This window comes from Microtus pennsylvanicus, chromosome 20 (assembly GCF_037038515.1).
Source record: "Microtus pennsylvanicus isolate mMicPen1 chromosome 20, mMicPen1.hap1, whole genome shotgun sequence".
In the NCBI taxonomy this organism is placed as follows: domain Eukaryota; kingdom Metazoa; phylum Chordata; class Mammalia; order Rodentia; family Cricetidae; genus Microtus; species Microtus pennsylvanicus.
In genome coordinates, this window is record NC_134598.1 from 14,282,780 (window position 1) to 14,305,262 (window position 22,483).

At 37.1% G+C, this 22,483-nt stretch overlaps 1 protein-coding gene across 3 annotated transcripts in view; it reads left to right on the forward strand.

Annotated features, from left to right (window-relative positions):
- The window catches only part of Trhde (thyrotropin releasing hormone degrading enzyme), a 361,503-nt gene that overhangs the window by 102,062 nt on the left and 236,958 nt on the right, over positions 1–22,483 (forward strand). For all 3 annotated transcript variants that reach the window (XR_012908617.1, XM_075954299.1, XM_075954300.1), the window contains exon 3: positions 1,440–1,566. Coding sequence is in view for 2 of the 3 variants with exons in the window: in XM_075954299.1 (XP_075810414.1) it covers positions 1,440–1,566 (127 nt within the window). In the remaining variant the exon portion in view is untranslated. The remainder of the gene's footprint in view (positions 1–1,439; positions 1,567–22,483) is intronic.

Consider the following 22,483-nt stretch of genomic DNA (forward strand, 5'->3'; position numbering starts at 1 on the left):
TATACCATTCAGGTCAAGGCTGTTTATGATGATCAATTAAATTTTTCATTTGATTTTGCTGTCAGCGAGGAAGTAGTTTACAGTTTGGGTAAACAGCTGTTATGGAATTTAGCAGATATCTTATTGAATAACATGTCTTTCTAACATTAAGCCGGGATGTATTTTCTTTGTATCAACCCTATACTTTCTAACTATACATCTCTCTTCCCTCTTAGGCAGGAATAAGAAAGAATTAATTGTCTAATCAATTTTTACACTTTAACCGAATACAGCTTTTTTTGTTTTGTTTTCATGTTGAAAACAAATATCCACTTTGGTATATTGAGTAAACCACTTACTTTTTGTAGTGATTTAAAAGGGACACAGACTCCCTTATTTGTAAAATGGAATTGGGAGTGATGTGTTTTAGAACTGAAAAGCACACCAGGAAGTAGCTGGTGGCCGGCACCATCACTTTCTAAATTAGACCCAAAGAGGTTCAATGATTTGTTCAGTGTCCCCCCAGCTTGGTTAGAGGCAGAGCAACACTAAAATTCACCTCCCCTGCTGCCGTCCTTTCTACTTCCGAATGAAATGCATGCTTCTTATTCACAGAATTGATGTGAGGATTAGGGACCACATCTGTGAGAAATAGATTTAGCCTTTGGAAGGAAAGATGCTGGGGAGCTTTATGAAAACTAACCTCATTTGAACCTTTTCTGTGCGATTGTTAGCTTTGTTCAGTTTTATGTTTCTCACTCTGGGACTCTTTTTTTTTTTTGTTTTGGCCACAGACTAGATAATTTATGATGCTTGTTTTAAGAATCAATAATAAATGCCTAGATAGTCTTAAAACTATGAATCGCATCAGCTAGTTTTGAATCTAGGTGCAGGTGCAGACAGCTTTTCAGAACGGTGGTTGCTTATGTACAAGAAAAGTTTTCCGTTCTTATGCTGTATATTTGGAATAACCAGTTGATTTCAAAAGAACAAAAAATGAGAAAAAGGAAGCATAAGTAAGATATAAGTACACACACACACACACACACACACACACACACTTTTCCAATCTGGTAATTCTTTCAAAGATTGATGCAGCATGTCTTAACAGACCACGAGTTTTCCTTCTTGCTGTGCAAAGGATCCATTATACTAATCCACCATGCCTTCCTATCTCTGGCAGGCACATGTAAGTGATAACTTAGAATATTTATTTTGACACAAGGTGTATAAATCCTCTCTATGTCATCCTGGATAGTGAGGAAATTGTGACTTGCTTAACTTGGCTACTTCATCTGTTTAAATTTGGCTTTCTCTCCACAGTGTGTTTGGATATGTAAACAAGAACCTTTTTTAATTTCTCTACTATCAAAAGTGATTTGTGCAGATTCATATGTGCAGAGAAAATAAAACTCAAGTACCAAAAGGCTAAAGTAACTTTTATATATATTTTTAATTAGGTCCGATTATATGCAAGACCCGATGCTATCAGAAGAGGATCCGGGGACTATGCTCTCCACATTACAAAGAGATTAATAGAATTTTATGAAGACTACTTTAAAGTGCCCTATTCTTTGCCAAAACTAGGTAAGATTTCTTGGTTATTTTATTGGAAGGACTCCTGGAAGATGGAATTTCTTCATCATTAGTTAAAGCATCCAGCAGCATAAGAATTCAATCGTTTATATTTTTAGAGATGGGGAACACAAAAATAATTTCTTTTGAAGAGGTAAAATATGATTAATGTCCTGGAGTCTTGCCAGTAAGTGCACATGGGAATTAGGAAGGCATTATGTGAGTCGGAATCTCAAAAAATCACCGAAATAGCTACAGTTTGTTAAATACATCCTGTGGAAGGTAGCTTGCCAAAATTCAAGCTTAATCACTACAACGATCATACAGATAGATGCAATTTGGGCATCTTCCATATAAGGGAACTGAGGGTGTTTCTTAGTATCGAGCCAGGCAAGTCGTTTTGACTCTCCATAATAGTCAATATTGCACACAGACCTGACATAGATAGCCGCACTCTCTCCAAATTGCTCTATGTCAGATCTTAATGGATTGACTTTCCTCCAGATGATTTTGTAAGACTGTATTTGTAGTACACAGTTAAGCTAATAAAGAAGTGACAGAAGAGAAACTTGGTAATAATGGAAATTGTTATAATAATGGAATGTTCTTGTACGTATTCCTTTTACAGAGCGAATGTGTTCCGTAATTGTGGGTCCTGTGAATAACTGCATTAATGTATTATTCTAATTTGAATGAGGCTGTGCTTTTGGCAGGAAGTGAGCTCGAATATTCCAGGATATTCTAAAGGGCGCATATATGCGTTGGAAATGTAGAAGTTACTTTCCCTTTACAGAGTTGTTGTTTTAGACGCGACATCGCCACAGTCCTTTGTTTCCTGCTCACCCCTCTCTCGTCAATTTTCTTCCTAAGTGTATTTTCCTTTTGTCAGAAGTCACATACGATGCATTTTTTTCGGTTGGGAAGAATAAAGTGTTTATTTGATCAAAAATGTTAGTTTGAACCACAGGTTCACCTCGCTGGAGAACTGGGCCTATTTTATTAACGTACCTGCCCGCTGTGTAGCTTTATTGTTCATACAATGAGTTATTGAGAAAGTAGATAGAATAGCTGACATTGTCATCTATGGGCATGACGTTCCATTTTAATGAATTGTATTCCAAAACCGTAAGGTCTTTTGGAAATATTCACCCAACATTTATAAACAAAATTTTATTTCACATCGGCTCTGTACCCTTCCTTGTTAAATCTACTTCATTTTAAGAGTCCATTTCATTGAAATCTCCCTGGTGGTCACCCAAGGCCGAAAAGACTGCCTGACCTTATTTGCCTGGGTGCCGCTGCTGTTATTTATACCAGGTACCTGGGAACTTCCCAGCTTGACCCGAATGTAAAATTCACAAGTGCTTATGTTGCATGTTCAGCTAGAGAAGTAAAATGTGGATCTTTTTTCCTGTCCCCTTCACACCAGTAATTAGCAGAAGAACTCAATTTCTAACTTCAGGGGGTTCCATGTAACTGTCAGCTTGCAACAGGATTCATTCCCGTTCCTCTGTTTCACTCACAATTGAACCATGCAGGCTTTCATCTGCTGGAAGAAAAGCTTCATTCACTGTTACTATGACTTGTTAAGCTACCTTATGGTGTATATAATTGTATGATTTGACTTCCCCCAGCACACTCCTCTTTCTATATCTAGGGAAGTTACCAGAGCTCAGGGGGCTTTCTGAAATTTCTTGTAAAGGTCTACTTATTCCATATGACTATAGATGTGTATGCTAATGGATTTGTAAGTATGCTCTCTAAATATACCTTGCATAAAAATCCCTAATTGCAGAATCATTTTTTGATAAATCCTCACCTTCCATCATATATTATGAATTACACTTTAAATAAACTTTATATTCAGGAGCTTAGCCTTTGTTAATGATGCCTGTAGATCTAGTCTAGATTTAAACCGAGAAGGCTTTGATCCTTCAGGTTTAACAAAAATTGTTTCCAAGGCTCATTCTACCCTTCTTTTCTTCCCCTATCCATTCTACGAGCATTTATTAAGAGTTTGCCATGTCATTTTTTTTTAATATGAGGAAAAGAGTTTCGTGACCAAAATAGGGAAAAATCCTTTTTTTCCTAGAGATTTCATTCTACCAGGTGAAAACAGACAGTAAGCCAATTAGTAACACGTACAGTTTTATTAGTTGGAGTTCATTATTCAAATAGTTGTGGCAGTGATCCTACCACTAAACAGGTTGAAGAGGAGGATGGCAAGTTTGAGGTCAGCTGGGCTCTGTTGTGAGACCTGATTTAGTTAACCAATCAATCAATATTTACAAGTAACTATAATAGCGGGCTAGGAAGTATGTGAGGGCTAGATGTGGCGTGTGTGAGAGGATGAAACATTTTTTAATTAATTAGTTCATTAATTAGAGTTTTTAACATGGAAGTGTTTATCTGGAAGAGTTTAGATATCAACTCAAGAAAATGAAAAAAGTGAGCCCAGTTGAAAGCATGGGGCGTGAGTTATTACCAAAGAGATCAAAGTGCCTGGAGTTTGAACACAGATCTTCATGGTGTGTTTGAAGAATGGCAAAGAGGCAAACATGCCTGGAAGAGAAGGAGTAAAGGGGTGGGCACTCTGGGATGGGTGTAAGGGGGACAAATATAATATGCAGAACCAGAAGGCCACACCCCCTGCTCTCTGAGCGTCCAAGCAGACCGAGAACACACCATGTCCCCAGGAGAGTAGTCCCCAAACTCATAGCTATCCTCTTCCTCAATATCCCAAGCCCTAGGGATGCAGGCATAGGTCACCACAGCAGGTTTGGATCTTCTTTGATAAGAAGCCATTTTTCTCTGTTTGACTTCCCTGAATATATTACTTCTGAACTTTCCTCTTAAGTTTCATTTTATTTATAGTGATGAACAGCTTAGCTTCAATGACTGTGGCTCGCCTCATGCTAGCTTATAGCTAAGTTTCCACGCCACATAGCTTATGGCAAGAGTTTTTTTGAGAGGAATTCTAGTGATTCTTATTCGGTTAGGTGACAAATTTCCTATCTTTGATCAACACAGCTATTTCTTTATCATTTTAAGTCTACATAAGCTGAAAGCGTACACAGTATGATTTATTTTAAGACCTCTAAGTTGGGTAATAAAACCATTTGTATAATGTGCAGAGTTTCTACTTCTTGGTATTAAACGATACAATAGAGTATGCTGTGATAATACAAGACATTCTATGTCAAAGCATCGTAGTTCCATGAGCGCTTGCAGTACTGTGCTGTATGTTCTATAGAGCACATTGTAGACATATATAAAATTGAGTTACCTTTCATATTAAAAACAAAACACATTAACAGAAGCAAAATGGCAACCATGTTTGTTAATGAAATGTAAGTGATTCTTACAACTTTGTACATCTTTACCCATTTATTCATCACCACAGTCTTTTGAAGTAGGATCCACCACTTTCTAATTTTCCAGATGAAGAATTCTAGGGATTTGGGAAGCAAATAATATGAATAGATCATAGATATATAAATAATGAGTTAGGGATTCAAATTCAGAGTTTTGTTAAAAACCATTTTAAAAATTTTGACAACTCATCTACGAAAGTATGTGTCACTTTAATAAAGATGATTCTCTGACTTAGTGGAATAACAGATTAGCTATTTTTTTGTTAGTTTCTTACTAGTTAAAAGTAATAATACTTTTAGGGCCATTGTAGAACAAGTGGAAAGGAAAGTTACAAAGAAACAAATTTGAGAAATCATAAGGGCATCATTGTGAAAACATACCTAACTCTTGCCCATGTGTTCTCACTATAACTGTTTGTAAGTTAATGAGGTGACAGATAAAATGATGGACACAACACTTCGCTACTCATCCCTTTTAGGTTTCAATTAATTATGGCAGATAGTTTTCAGTTTCTTTTTCCTGCTGCACTGTAATTTGTAAATCGATGTTTTGTAAAAGAGTTTGCTTGATTGCTTCTTTTCAAGACTCAGCGCGTTTGCTTTTATGGGGAATTCATTACCCGCCTGGCATAGTACTGTGATCGTAGAAGGGGCACAGGTGTTATGTCACAGGAATTTCTGTCCTCAAGGAGATTGTGGGTATGTTGAGGAAAGAATACAGTATTTACAGGGATGAATGAATTTGACACCCACAAGCTATAAAAGCCAGATACTTTAGTCTTATAGGGTAATGTTGGATACCACATTAAACGGAGTGTGAGTTCTGCAGTATAGACATGAGACGTACTTTCAGAGAACCCTCATCTTTTCCTGAATCCCAAAAAGAGTGGCAGGAAAGAAGGGGGAGAGCGCATCCTGAGGATTGCATAAGGCAGGAACCCATGCATACCTGGGACTCTATGAACCACATGAACGAGTCTGTATTTTTATAGAGTGGAATAGATAAGTAGAAGGATAAATTTTCATATTAGAAGTTGGGAATAAAAGATGTTGGTCTGGATGATAGATTTTGTTTAAGCAATAACGGACATATCTGGCTTTTCTATGTATGTGTATGAGTATGTATGTGTGCATGTGTGTGCTTGCGTGTGTGTGTGTGTGTGTGTGTGTGCACGCACACTGTGGTAATACACAGAGATCAAGCTCAAATATTATTTCTCAGTAACTGTGCACTTTGATTTTAAGACACAGGGCTAACGTAATTGTTAATTCCTATTAAAACTTTCTTTTTATCAATTTATATCATCCCTAGTGTTTTGTTCACTCAGGAGCTTGAGGCTCACCAGTTCAGCTAGGCCATTCAGTGAGCTCCAGGTATCTCCACCTCTCCAGCACTCTGAGCACAAAGTCATTACCAGAGTTGGCTTTCAAGGCTTCTAGGTTTCTTGTTTAGATCTTGGTGTTTGACAACAGCCGTTATTTTACCCACTGAGTCACCTCTCCAGTCCTGACATATCTTTTTTTATTACAGTGTGGATGAGTGCTTCAATAATGATTTGTTTCTTGCAAGGAATAAAACCTCATGAAATATTTCATGATATACTGAAACACATATATACACTTAGATAATGTGAAATATGTTAACAGTATATGTTATTAAATTTTCATTAGTTGTACAGGCTACCAAGCATTTTACCTCATGTGCCATTTGTAAGTGATGAATATAGTTGTGTTTAATTTGATATTAAAACACTATAATACCATTTCACGCTAACTATAAGTCAAATAGTTAAATAAGATTTATGTTTGATTTTTTTTAAAGCATGACTTTTCTTTCCTTACCTTTTAAGAAAGTAAATAATTAGTAGGACTGTATATTTGGTTGAAGTCCTTATGTAATATTGCTTTTTAAGATGAAACCTTAGGCTTCTTTGTGTGAAACATGAATTTACTCTAAAAAAGCTTCCTTCAGTCACAGTTTCTCAAAGAATTCTGTCAAAAGAGATAGGAGTTTAATTAAAGGTGGGAAAGAGAGATTATTTTGAGAATTGTGTAGGAAAGGAGCTCTACATATACCTAAGTCTCTATGCATTACACTGATGGAATCAATAGATTTTCTACATTGGGATAGATGGTGTATATTAACTGCTCAGTTCTGTTATCTGGGTGGGATCTATTGTGGGTTGTGCCCTCACCCACTAATCACTATGGTGATTAGTGCCCTCTTAGGGACTGTGGTATAACAGAGCCTTGATTTTTACTCTTCCAGCAGCCACCCTCTTTTAAAAATAAGAAATATAGTCTATATTTTATAAAGGTAGTTTATTTTGGAAAAGCCCTTGATCTAATGATTTTTTTCTTATAAACCAAAAGGATAGTTATAACTTCTTTCATTAAGAAATGTTTTATAGGTTCATAAGCCCCTTTCTGACAACCATTTGTGTGAGAGCACACCAAATCCTATTAAAACAGACACAGTTATTCTAACATTTAACAGTTACTTTAGCACAATTTAACAAGGCATTTTATTCCTTCATTAATTATTCTATAATATGGCCGTTTAACTGCTCTTGTTAAGCTATTTTGTAGCTATTACATGCTGTACTTTCAGGGCTACACTAACAAACAGAACTTATATGTGATATTCACTATTTATGATATTTAGCCACCAATAAAAAATAAATGAAATACTGAAGATGAAAGAAATCAATGAATTTCGGTGGGAATGATGCATAAGACCGTTACACTATAAACAAGCAAACCATAATAGTAGTAGGAGGATTTAATGCAATGCAAACTAACTGTAGGACTGGATTAACTAATTAATTCAGCAGGCATTTACTGAGTAGTTACTATAAGCATTGTTCTCCATAATGGTAACAAGTTGGCACATCTTCCACTAAACACAACAAGTCTAGATTTTCAAAGTTCTCAACATTATTTTGCTGAATATACATATTTGCTCGATATCTTCTCCACTTCTTCCTTAGTTTTAAGAATTTCAGACATTCACAACATTGAGATTTTTTTCTAAGCATGTTTTTACTAATTCAACCAGAGTCTAACTTAAGGTGTATCTATGACAAGGCCTCCAACACATTGTTTTACTTATCTGAGCAGAGCTGTTGGGCTCTTAGGTTAGGAGATGACTATCCAGTGGTTACACATTTGATTATTACATGAGACTTCTGCCTTATACTCTACTCTCCCACCCTGATGACCAAGAGTACCAAGCATTGGTCTGGAAGAGATGGGCCCTCCTTTTGTGTATCTGTATCATTCTGTATTCTCAAAGACACCTGCTCAAAGACATCAGTTCTTTGGTTCTTCCTAAAGTTCAGCTGGCCCTCTTTCCTGGTTCCTTATCTATCAGCACTAAAAGTATGTTGCAGTTTTCTCAAGTCCACTAACTACATGTCCACTTACTCCGGCTCAGATCCATTTCTTTCTTTCATTTTACAGCTAAACTGCGTTGAAAGGATTGTCTATGAGCCCAGGCTCCGTTTCTCTTTTTCTTGTCTTTCTTGAATGTTCTCTGCATCAGTTTTTGCCCTCACTCTTGTGCTAACACTTCCCAAGTTCACTAATGTTTCCACACTGTAAATTCCACCATCAGTTTTTATCTTCATCGGATTCTGACACAATTGTTCTTTCCAACTCCTTGAGATGCAACTTCACTTTTTCATTTTTGTCTCACTTTTAGGACAGCACATTTTTCTTTATTCTTTTCTCTTTCTACTCCTTTCCCCTTTAATTTTTTTTAGTTCTTTAATGCTTATGTGCTTCAGGAATCAGTTTTGATATCTCTTTTCTTTATTACTGACACCGGGGGAATATCTTTTGTGCTCCCATCCAGTCTTCTACACACCAAATATGATCTGCTGATGTTGATGACTTGTAGATTTACATCTCAGACTTGCTCTTAAGTTTAACTTTACTTTCTACCTGGCATTTGCACCAAAAGACACAGGGAAGAAACCTGAGCCAAGGTAAAGTCTTGTTCTCCTTCTGCTTTCACAGATGATCAACACAGGTAACTTTGTTCCCACTTCCCCAACCTGTTTGATATTCTTTTTGTTTTATTTTGATTTTTTTATTGATTTTTATTGAGCTCTACATTTTTCTTTGCTCCCCTCCCTTCCTCTCCCATCCCCCCTTCAACCCTCCCCAAAGGTCCTCATGCTCCCAATGTACTCAGGAGATCTTGTCTTTTTCTACTTTCCATGTAGTTTAGATCTATGTAAGTCCCTCTTAATGTCCTCGTTGTTGTCTAAGTTCTCTGGGATTGTAGTTTGTAGGCTGGTTTTCTTTGCTTTATGTTTAAAAATCACCTATGAGAGAGTAAATGTGATAATTGTCTTTCTGTGTCTGTGTTAGTTACCTCACTCAAAATGATATTTTCTAGCTCCATCCATTTCCTTAAAAATCCGAGATGTCGTTATTGTTTGTTTTTTGAGACAAGGTTTCTCTGTGTAACTTTGGAACCTGACCTGGAACTCACTCTGTAGACAAGGCTGGCCTTGAACTCACAGAAATCTGCCTGCCCCTGCCTCCCAAGCAATGATATTAAAGGCATGCACTACCACCCAGTTGATTTGATTTCTTGACTGTCTGGAAAGCAGCTTTGAGACACAGCCCGGTCAGCCGTGTAATCATGAGAGCAAACAGCTGCTGTTCCCATGTTTTGTAGGTTAGCAGTATTAAATGCCCCTTCCACCTATGATAGGCTAACTGGGCTATTTTGCCACCTTAAACAAGAGAGCATCTGTGCAGACTTCCTACAATGAGTGTTAGAGTTTTCTGGTAATGCCACTTGACTGATCAACATCCTAATGACTCGCCTTGCTCAAAGAGTAGAACCCAGGGCTCCTATGGCCTGGAATAGACTCTTTACTCTCGTCCCTCCCTGATGCTCAAGCTTCATCTCCTCTTTCTTTGTAGCTTACTGTCTCTGTTTTTACTACTCTATCCTTGTTTTTTCTCCAACCAAAGGTTTTTGTCCTTGTTCTTCTTTTGGATTTTAAAATCTGTCTTGCAGATATGTTCACAGCTAAAGTACCTTCTCTTGCCATGAGATCTGATCCTCTGCTTAAATATAACCGTGGTGACCCCTTCCCATTTCCTTTCTACTCTTTACTCTTTTCACTAACACATCCTAACTTCACCTAGCATGTATTTTATTTGTGTATAATTTATTTATTTTACTTATTGCATCTAATCTCTTCCTTCCCTTTCTCCTGGAATAAAGTATTTATGAGGACAGACTTTTTTTTAGTGTATTGTTCATTTGCCTAGAACTATACTTTGTTTAAAGTAGGCAACAAATCAAGGCTTATAATTGAATGTGTGGATGCCAACTTCTTTCCATTTTAACCATCCTTCCCATGGAGAACAGGAAGAAAGAAAAGGGAATTCTTTGTCTCATAATGTAAATGTCATTATGACTTTTAGCTTATTAAACAAAAATATAAGTAATATACCCTATAAATATCCCAATTTCATAAATAAAAATAGAAAGGATGCAATATGGCTTAGTTATAGTTGTTGCCATGTTTCCTAAATTAAGGAACTATACTAATAAATTAATTGTTATCCCCAAATGGGCGAGTTCATTCCTGAAGGAGTAATTACCATTTGCTTTTATGATGATATTCTGATGGAGAGATTATTAAAAAGCTGAGCTTTGAGTTGAGAATGTTTTGTCATCTAAAATAGCATAACCATGTATTTATCCATCAACTTTTCCTCATTGTTCTTTCAAATGGAAATAGTACTTATCCATGAATTTGATTGAGTGCCTATTATATCATAAACACCATTCTACTTGGTACAAGAAAGTTACTATTAGTAGTTAATGTGGGAGAGAGCAGTTTTTAATTGGATACATATTAGTGGGATAAAAGCAGATGTGTACACACTTATTTTTATAGTTATGACTAGAATTTAATAACTCACAGAGGAAAAAACAAGAAAAGAAAGTAATGTTTTTGTAGAAGTGTTTTCAGTTTTATGTAAGAGGATGACAAGGGAAATCTTGATGAAATAATAATGCTTGTGTAAGGATATGAAAGAGAGACAACTTAAGAAGAGTGGAGTATGGCTTACTTGAGAAGAAGCAAGAAGATAAGTGTGAGTGAATCACAGTGGCTAAAGCTAACATAGGATGAAATCTTTGAGATAACCATCAAGAAGATGAAGGATCTTGTTGAACGACCATTGGAAGATGTGCACTTTCATGTTGAGCAAATGTATTGTCCTTGGGAGGTCATAACAAAATACCATAGATTAGATGGCTCAATTAGTAGAAACATACTTTCAAGTATTTTTATAAAATGAAAATTTCAAAACAGGTAGCCTGTGTGGTTATGCAGTGCTTGGGGCTTCCTTTCTGACTTACTGATGCGCTGCTTCTTTTTGATGCTTTTACATGGCCAAGAGAAAGCAAATATTCTGACTGTCATTATGTGGGTCCTACTTTCAAGATCTCATCTAAGTGTTATATTCTCCTCAGACCCTCTGCCTAATACCATCACATGTGCCCAGGAATTCAACATTGGGTTGTGATAGGGGCTCATGTACACACACCCAGGATAGGGCAGTCTGTTAGGTATAATCCAGTGTAACATTGCTTGCCAGTTCCCTTGACTTCCCCATGTAGAAAAGACTGTCATAAGAACAACAGAAACCCAGGCCAGAGTGAATCTGATGTATTCAACCAAGAAAAAACCCTGTTTGAATCATACTAGCAGCTATGTAAGTAATAAGAAGGAGCAAATTCTCTATATATTTTGAAAGGAGAACCAACACAAGTTTCTGTATTACAATGGGACTTCTAATGAGATCGTGACATTGGTTCCTCCCAAACTATCGTTCTGTAGACTTTGATAAGCTACTTGAACAACAATGATGTGTAGATATATGTGGATATATAACTTCCATGATGTTACAGGAAGGGCTATGTCTTTTTCTGCTTTACTTTCTCTTCCTTGGCTCTGTAAAATAAGTATAGTGTGATAAATAACTTATATTTTCTTTCAGTTTTTAGAAAGATTGATTTTATCTTTAAAATTATGTGTATGTGAGTGTGGGTGCCTGCAGAGGTGGAGGTGTCAAATCCCTGAGAACTGGAATGCCAGTTGATTGTAGACCACTGGACTAAGGCGCTAGGAATCCCACAGCATCTTCCACGAGAGCAGCACGTGCTCTTAGCTGCTGAGCCATCTCTTCAGCCCCTATAATCTGTATTTTCTAAATAGAAACACTTGGAACAAAATAATGGCTGTAATAATCCTCTTCTTGAAGTGAATTGCTTCCTTCACTGCCCATTGGTCAATCTGGAGTCAATTATAGTCAAACTGGAATGGGAAGCCCTGGAGAAAGGCAGAAGCATTTCATTAAAGTCTCGATGGGGATTATTGCTGACAGTGGCACTGACAGCCAGGCGATTTTCAAAGGAAGTTGACCATTCCCATAAACTTTAGAGCCAAAACAGCTTATATTGAGATCGGGAGGTTTTTCTAATTAGTTTCATTTCAAGGGACTGAGACTGGGAGGTTGTTATGTAAATTAGGGTTAAATGTCAAAAAGTCAATCACAGCAAGATGCTCTGTTAGAGAAACACAGTCAAAATACATTTTTTTTTCCAGTTCCTTTCCTCACTGTTGTTGTGGCAGGACCATAACAACAGATGTTCGCATTGTAAACAAACACAGGGATTGCTGATTTTCCAGGTTTAGGGGCTGCGGGGCTTATCGCAGTCAGGACACCATCCCTTTAGTTTTTGCATTAAGGTCTTATGATCTTATTAAAGGTTGATGGGAAATTAACTAACTAATTTGTTTGTTTCTTTACCTTCTCCTGTTAGGGATCAAATGAGGACATTTTGTGTATTAAAATAATACTGCCTTTATCCCAATCCTCCTTTCTCTCCCCATCTCCCCTTACCCCCATCCCACCCCACCCCCAAGATCCCAATTTTCTCCCCGGCAATTTTGTCTACTTCCCATAGCCAAGAGGATAACTATATGTTTTTCCTTTGGTTCACCTTCTTAGGGTAGGGAACCCTGACTGCTCTTTGGACTGGAGAGGGAGGGGGGAGGGGGGAGAGGAGTGGGAGGAGGGGGAGAAGGTGGAGAAGGGTGGGAGGAGGGGGAGGGAAATGGGAGGCTGGGAGGAGGTGGAAACTTGTTTTTTTTTTTTCCTTTTCTCAATAAAAAAAAAAATACTGTAACTCTATGCTATAAGCCCAGTAAGGTTTTGTTTTATTTTTGTTTGTTTAGTTGTATTTTTTTGTTGCTGTTATTTTTGAGACAGGAGCTCACTATGTAGTTTAAGCTGTCCTGGAACCTACAATCCTCCAGTTTTAGTCATGTGAGGGCCAGGACTACTGATACACACTGCTGTGCCCAGTTTATATGATAGAATTTATGCTTAAAATCATAGAGGGGAGGAACTTTTGTATCCTGAATGACAACTGCTTATATTATCCTTTGTTTACTGAAGAAGATGAATCCTCATCAAACTATGTATATTCAACTTGGCTATAGGTTTGTGACTGCCAGAAATAAGAAGAAAGACCTCATATCTGGAAGAATTCCAGCTGAAAAATGATATCATTTTCTGATATTTTGTGATCATTTGGAGTATGAATTTTTGAAAAAATATAATCTGCTGCTTTTAAAAGTTTTGAACTTGCGACTCAATTCACCATGGCAGCAGAAGATCCATGAGTTCTGCAGAAAGTTTCTGAGAGAGTTCAAGTGGAAATGTCCTAATCTTGATCGATGTTTTAGTAATAAGAAATGTTTATTGCTGTCTTTGGTAACTTTCATGTGTTGCTTACATACTTTTAAATGTAAAACATACCGAAGAATAAAACAAACGTTAGCTTGTCAGAGAAGTTCTAACATACAGGCAGAAGATATCCAACTTGGTGGCTATAAATGAAGCCTTCAGGGCATCCCAGAAGTGTTTCGAAGGGTAATTTTGAGTGCGAGGGAGAGTCCCAAATGCCATTTTTCAGTTGGAAGAATTTTAATGGTTTATTACTGAGATTCACTCTTTATTGCCTTTATTTTTTCTCTTGTAGGTTCTGTCTTCATACAAGGGACTATTCATGAGTGACCTAGAGTGTGTCCTAAATAGTACAGAATGCTTTTTTAGATTTTAAATTGTCTAGTGACTCTTTCTATTTTACAGACTGAAAAGTGTTCACCGAAGTGTGAAATAATTGGTAGTTGGTAATGTTTAGGATCATTTGGCCTAAGATACACCCTGTCAATTTTTATTAATATTAATAAAGCTACCTGGTAACTGGCATGAGACTTGATGAGACAAATTCTGTTAGTGGGCAAAACCAATACTATAGCAAACATATATAATTTCTTATTTCCCACCCAATGTCTCCCACAAAGTTAGTGTTCTGGAGTTCTAACTCTCAGGGCAACCATGGTCAGCACACACAGTGATTAAAGGCAATTGGCTTAATTAGGTTAAATAAGGTAATCTTAGTGTGCTTTCAGTCTGATAGGATTAGTAGATTTGTAAAAACAGTGAGGGAGAGAGGAGCTAATAAGGGGCCATTCTTTCCCTCTCTGACATGTGAAGACGCTAGGGAATGGTCATCATAAACCAGGAAAAGATGTCACCATGCTGTCCACAGCATGGACTTGAAGCTTCCAGAACTGTGAGAAAATACAGTCTGGTTAACCGACCCCATCTTCAGTGCTTTGTTCTCGCAGCTCAAGCCACTGCACACGTATTTGAGCTTGGGTCATTTTTCTGTACTGTTTGTTTGGTTTCAATGAGAACAAGGCCAAAGTACTGGAGCAACCACATGAATTATTCAGGCCTTTGTGACGTAATTCTATTTTATCCCAATTACTTTGATCCTTTAAAGAAAAAAATTGACATACCTTCTTAAGTATAGGTTACTCTGTACCAACCTTCTTCGCAAGTCATTAACATGTAACTAGAGAGGTTTTTAATCATCAAAAGAATACTCCATAGGTAATAGTGTAGCAGTCATCATATGTCCTTTGTAAAGGGTCAGATAGGAAAGAGTCTCAGCTTTGGGGACTGTACTAACTCAGTTCCAGCTCTTGAACTGCTTATTGTAACAAGGAAACTGCCTCAGATAACGCATAAATGAACCAGTGTGGCTGCATTCCAATAAAATTTTATTTACAAAAGCAGACAGCTGGCTGGATCTGGCCCATGGGCTGTAGTTCACTGAACCCTGAATTACTCCATAAGTTCAGTTCAGTACAAAAATTAGAATCCCTCAAAGGCCTCATTATTGACTTATTTTCTATCCGGTTCAGAAGTAAACTGAAGTGGGTGTCATACGTAACTGCTGCATTTTCCTCTTTATTGGAGCTACTCATTTACACATGGCAAACATAGAGTTTGCACAATATGAAATTAATATTTTTAGTAGCAACATATTTTACATACTATGTATGAATATGTCAAGTTATTAATACCTATAGTTTATAATAATGTATTGTATTTTTACATGGAAACATTTGCATATGATAGCACATATTTATTTTTTTATATTACATGCTTACCTCCCGTATTACACAGCCACACGAAGACTTATATTTTGATTGTCTCATATAATTTGTTCTACATTTTCACCTTCCTTGAATAATGTCTGAAACCTTAATTTTTTTTCTGATATAATGAACACATCCATTTTATCTACAGCCTCTAATGGTGTATAAAGCTAAGAAGGAAGGAAGTAGAGAATAATGACTTCTCATAAAGACATTTAATCAGGCAACCGGACTCACTCCTCAGATCAATATCTAGTAATAATAGATATTATTTTTATTTATTCATTGTTCTTCCCCTCCATATTCTGAGTTCCCAAGGCCATGTATAGGCCACATCAGAACTGGGCCCTGGGAAAGTGGTCTATACAACTGATAGCACTCTGAGGAGAAGCTGTGGGGGAGACAGTTTAAGGGAGGGGAGACAAAAATGTAAGCAGTCTCAGAGAACACACAGCTTACGTCAAACCCTGTCATAGTCTTAAGCCTCACAAATGGCAAAATTACAGGGCTGTTTCTACTGTGTCAGATTTTGCGTTTCTTTTGTCAAACATACCAGTCACCCAAGAACTGAGATGAAGAAAACCCACAAATAAATGATCACATGAGAGAAAATCCGCTGACTCTCATTCTTGGATGGAGGTTGATGCTCTTTGATCGATTCAGAGCTGTGTTAGAGTTGACACGTTGTTTTGTACCGAGTGAAGCGAGGGAACTTGAACATGCTGAGCTCAGATGTGAAGTGTGCTAAAAACACCACAAAGTCGTTATTGTGTCTCCTGGTCATGCTAAAGCTTGCCATTAACATGTCTTTTATTCTTTTTGCTGGAATAATGGCTATGTATCTATATAATTATTTGCTTATGAAAATGTCATGTCAAGAGAGAAAAAAATCAATTTATAATTAGCAAGGGTGCAAACCTAGCTCAGGTATTTCTTCCTTCACTGGGCTCAGCAAATAGCTTAAGAAATGTAGTTTAGACAATGAATTGCATTTATTTGTAGACCCTAAAATACATTATCATCAGGATTACTTTAATGTGCTTGATTTAAATCTGATAATAGTCAACAGGGTCTCATAAATTGAACAAGGTGAATTTTCCTGACTTCCCAAATTATAAATGCAGAGAAACGTGATTAGTAGTCTAGATAACAGATTCAGAATATTCCAGTTTCAGTGGGATTTAAAGGAAATACAGAAAACAGCAAGTATTCTTGGCATGGCTTGCACTGTCTTCACCTCCCCACACAGTAAAAAATTGCCTAAGAGATTAGCACAGAGATGAAAGTCATAATTATACTTATTAGTGTTCTCCCAAGAGATGATAAACTTTGTTCAGTTCTATCAGCTCAGCATTGCAACCCCAAGCTTTGAAAGGCATCTCTCATTAACTAAGAGTCTTTTATGCACATGTGAACATAGATGTATTACGTAGATGCACACATACATGTACACACACTCATTTTTACTATATGCAGTAATGTATATATCTACATATAATGAAACGTATACATTTATGTACACACATCATCTTGATGAACGATTAATAAAAACTCAGAGACAGATATTGGGGTACAAACTGCATGCCAGAAAAGCAAAGCAACTTGCTACTGGCTTCTACCTCAACCTCAGTACGAAAGTGGTGATTCTGCCTCCAGAAAACCTCAGAATGAGACATAGATTAAGAGCTGTCTCCTCCCATTTTGTAATTCTCTCTAGTTCTGGGATTAAGAGCGTGCACCACTCTCACCTGGTTTCTATGGCAAGCTAGTGTGGCTACTGGGATTAAAGGTGTGTGTCATTGTGTCTACTTGGATTAAAGGTGTATTTAATTGCTATTTGGTCTATAAGGCTGGCCTGTGTGGCTGTTTTACTTTTCTGATCTTCAGGCAAGCTTTATTTATTAAAATACAAATGAAATGTCACTACATAATCCATAGTCTAATGCAAGCTCATTCATTGATTCTACCTTTTGTGATTCTCTTTGTATTAATAGCAAATACTACGATGCCCTTAGTTTCCTTCCTAAATATTGTGCTTTGTTTTCAACTGTGAGAAAACCTAGATATTCCTTGAAAACACTTCTTTTTGCATAGTTGCCTCAATGGGGCCCCACTCCAGACCCATAAGCCTAGAAGTAGATGGAATGCTATCCTTGTTTAAAACTCTCTCCGTTTCCTCTGAAACCCTCCCTACCTGAGTGGATGCAAATAGATGAGGCTCCTGTTTACTCATTGTGGTTGAATTGATCTGCTATTGCTTCCCAAGTATTACATGCCATCACATAATATTTCAGAAAGGTTTTTTTTTGTTTGTGTATGTATATATGGTATGCACATGTATACACACACATACACAGATGTAAGTGCACAGAGGCATGTGTATATATGACCATGTATTTGGAGGTCAGAGATTAATATTGGGTATCTTGTCTTTCTTGATTGCTTTTCTTTTTCTTTACGGAGGCAATGCATCTTTCTGAATTTTAGAGCTTGCTGATTCACTTAGTCTCACTAGCCAGTATCCTGGAGATCCCATCTCTGCCTCCTGAGGTCTGGATTGCAGGTAGACCACAAGACCTCCCTCACTTTATGTGAATATTGAGGACCTGGAACTCTGGTCTTCACATTGCTTGGCAAGTACATTTCCTCAACCTTTAAAGTTCAGTTGGCAAATGTATATATTAATCATGTACATAACACTATTTTGAAGTATGTATGGAATAACCAAATTGAGCCAATTTACATACATACACTTTTGGCCATGTTCTTAGCTTTTGGGATAAGAGCACAAAACTACTCTCAGTGACTTTCTTTCTTTCTTTCTTTCTTTCTTTCTTTCTTTCTTTCTTTCTTTCTTTCTCTCTCTCTCTCTCTCTCTCTCTCTCTCTCTCTCTCTTTCTTTTAATTATGGCTCATTATTGCTGTTTTTATTGCACTATACATTTTTCTCTGCTCTCTTCCCTTCTCCCTTCTACCCTTTCCTGTGACCCCCATGCTCCCAATTTTCTCAGGAAATCTTGTCTTTATCTCCTTCCTATTTAGATTCATGTATTTCTCTCTTAGAGTCATCTTTGTTGTCTATGTTCTCTGGGGTTGTAGATTGTAGGCTTTTTTTTTTTGCTTTATGTTTAAAATCCACTTATAATTGAGTACATTTATCACATATAAGTGACTATATTTGTCTTGCTGGGTCTCGGTTACCTCACTCAATATGTTTTTTTCTAGATCTATCCATTTGCCTACAAATTTCAAAATATCATTATTTTTAACACTGAGTAGTACTCCATTGCATACATGTACCATATTTTCTTCATCCATTCTTTGGTTGATGGACATCTAGGTTGTTTCCAAGTTCTGGCTGTTACGAATAATGCTGCTATGAACGTAGTTGAGCACATGTCCTTGTGGTATGATTGACCTTCCTTTGGTTATATACCCAAAAGTGGTATTACTGGGTCTTGAGGTAGATTGCTTCCTACTTTTCTGAGAAATTGCCATACTGATTTCCAAAGTGGCTGTGTAAGTTTTCATTCCCATTAACAATGCAGAAGTGTTCTCTTTATCCCACATCCTCTCCAGCATAAGCTGTCATCAGTGTTTTTGATCTTAGCCATTCTGACAAGTATAAGATGGACTCTCAGAATTGTTTTGACTTGCATTTCTCTGATGACTAAGGATGTTGGACATTTCCTTAAGCATCTTTCATGCATTTTAGATGCATCTGTTGGGAGTTCTCTATTTAGGTCTGTACCCCATTTTTATTGGATTATTTGTTTTTTTGATGACCAATTTTTTGAGTTCTTTGTATATTTTTGAGATTAATCCTCTGTCCAATGTGGGTTGGTGAAAATCTTTTCCCATTCTGTAGGCTGTCATTTTTTCTTGTTGACTGTGTCCTTTGATTTACAGAAGCTTGTAAGTTTTAGGGGGTCCCATTTATTAATTGTTGCTCTCAGTGTCTATGCTACTGGGGTTATATTTAGGAAGTAGTCAACTGTACCAATTTGTTCAAGTGTGCTTCCAATTTTCTCTTCTATGATATTCAGTGTGTGAAGAATTTTGCTAGGCATTGCATTGAATCTGTAGACTGTTTTTTGGTGAGATTGCCAGTTTTACTGTTTATTCTACATACCCAAGAGAATGGGATTTCTTTTGATTTTCTGGTATCTTCTTCAATTTCTTTCTTCAAAGACTTAAAGTTCTTGTCATACAAATCTTTTACGTGCTAGAATTAAACCAAGATATTTTATGTTATTTGTGGCTATTGTGAAGGGTGATATCTCTCTTATTTCTTTTTTAGTCAGTTTATTATCTGTGTAAGGGAGGGGTACTGACTTTTTTTTTAGTTAATCTTGTATTCTGCTACATTACTGAAGGTGTTTATGAGTTGTAGGAGTTCCCTGATAGAACTTTTGGGGTCACTTATGTAAACTATCATGTCATCAGCAAATAGTGAAAGTTTGACTTCTTTTTTTTTTTGAATTGTATCCCCTTGATCTCCTTTTGTTGTCTTATTTCTCTTGCTAGAACTTCAAGTACTATTTTAAATAGATATGGAGAGAGTGGACAACCTTGGATTTTTCCTGATTTCAGTGGGATTATTTTGAGTTTCTGTCCGTTTAGTTTGGTGTTGTCTGTGGCTTGCTCTGTATTGCCTTTATTATGTTTTTGTATCCCTGCTGTCTCCAAAACCTTTGTCATAAAGGGATATTGTATTTTGTTGAAAGCTTTTTCAGCATCTAAGGAGATGATCATGTGTTTTTTTTTCTTTCAGTTTGTTTATATGGTGGATTACATATGACACATTTTCGTATGTTGAACCATCCCTGCATCTCTGGAATGAAATCAACTTGATCATGGTGGATGAACATGGTGTTCATTTTACCATTATGACCACACAATTTTGTGAGGTCCTTAATAAGCAATCATTAGACATATCTGTAATCAATCATTTTGCCTTCTCATTCTCCAAAACTGTAATCTCACATCTTTGCTCTTCTCAAACAGTGGATCATTATTGCATATTTATGTGAGCAATACTGAATTTCCTTCTTTCTCTCCCGTGCACTGTACTCACATGCTTCATGCCTCACACTGATACATTGCGTCAGTGTATCAATGATGCACGATAAAGCTTTTGTTCAGCTGTATGAGCCCAGCGCCTCCAGAACTGCTTTTGATCTACTTCCTCTGGCTGCTTTTGGGCTTCATTTGAAAAATTATGCCACGTTGCAAATCACCAGTTTCTTTTTTTTTTCTTTCTTTCTTTCTTTCTTTCTTTCTTTCTTTCTTTCTTTCTTTCTTCTTCTTCTTTTTTTTTTTTTGATTTTTTGAGACAGGGTTTCTCCGTAGCTTTTTGGTTCCTGTCCTGGAACTAGCTCTGTAGACTAGGCTGGCCTCGAACTCACAGAGATCCGCCTGCCTCTGCCTCCTGAGTGCTGGGATTAAAGGCGTGTGCCACCACTGCCCGGCAAATCACCAGTTTCTAATCCCATAAATTACACATTTTAAACAAAGCAGTCTTAACATATTTTATCTCAAGCAGACGATACTTTATAATTTCCATGGGCCCTGTAGTAATTCAGAGTTCTCCATTTCTGTTTATTTTAAATTTCTTTATAGTGTTCTTTACCATTTGATTCATTGCCTTTCACTACATGCTTCATCATCTGGTGTTTCTTTCAGGTGACACACTCATCTTCCACCTTTATTGGGTGTTCTTTTCTCCTGGTCTAGTAATACTACGGTGGTAGGTTCACCTCTCTGGTCCATGAGTTCACTAGTCCACACAAATTTAAATTCACAGCATGCAACATTTTAGCAAGTGGCAACTCCAGAATCCAGGTGTCGCAAGTTAAACTAGAACCAGCTTTGATTATTTCCATCTTTACCCCATTTTTTTATTTTGTAGTGCATGAATAAATCCTAAAGGATCTCCTTCCAAAATGCATTTTTTGGGTACTTTTTTCTATTGCCTATAATTAGCTGTGACAGCTGCAATGAACTATTGTAGACAAGGTTGTTTAAACAGCAGCAATACCTCATAGGTCTGGAGACCAGATTCAATACCACATTTTGGTAGGCTTTGCTCTATCTATCTATCTATCTATCTATCTATCTATCTATCTATCTATCTATCTATTTTGGTGATTGTGAGGGAGAATTTGCTCTATACTTTTTTATGGTTTCTAAAATTTTTGCTGTCTCTTGGGTTGAAGAACACTCTAGTTTCTGCTATTATCTCTATATGATACTCCTTATGCACATGTCTTAATTCAAAGTTGGTGTTGGGCTCCCATTTCCCCTTTTCATAAGCACACATACATATATAATCTAATATGCTTAAATGCTGTGTATGGGAAAAGTCACATTGATAGGTACTAGAGGATAGAACTTCATCATCTGTTTTATAGCCCACAATTCAATTCATAGGAACATTCCATTTTAGTCTCACTGATGCCGTGATGTTTAGATAATAATCTTATAAATATTTTCCACCATGCCTACTTCACAGCATCTGTATCCTGTACATCTTAAGGTAAAAGTTCAGTCATGGTAAGGAAGTGGTTTGACTCTGCCTTCAGGGTGCGGGTGGGATGGTTTAACTCTCTTGCGGATTAGAACCAGTTATAAGCTAAATAAATACTTTGTCACTTATCTCCATATGCCTTATCCAGGTTCGTTAAATAAGCACTTGTCACTCTCTCATTAGGTGGTTTTGTGAAAAGATCATATACCATTCCTCCAGAAACATCTAGTTCATGATAGGCACTGGGGAGACCGAAGTGAATATCATCTAGTGTCCTCCGTCTCACTGTGTACATGCGTGCACACACCAGTCTTTTCAGGAAGCAGGCAGTCTGATGATGTGGAATGTGGCCTGACCAGCCTGTTAGATTGTTGGGAGTGAACAAAGGAAAATTCCAAGAAGAGATGATGATTGAGCATTGTCTCGCAGGATACAGGTGAAATTAAGAATGCAGAGGGCACTGAGGG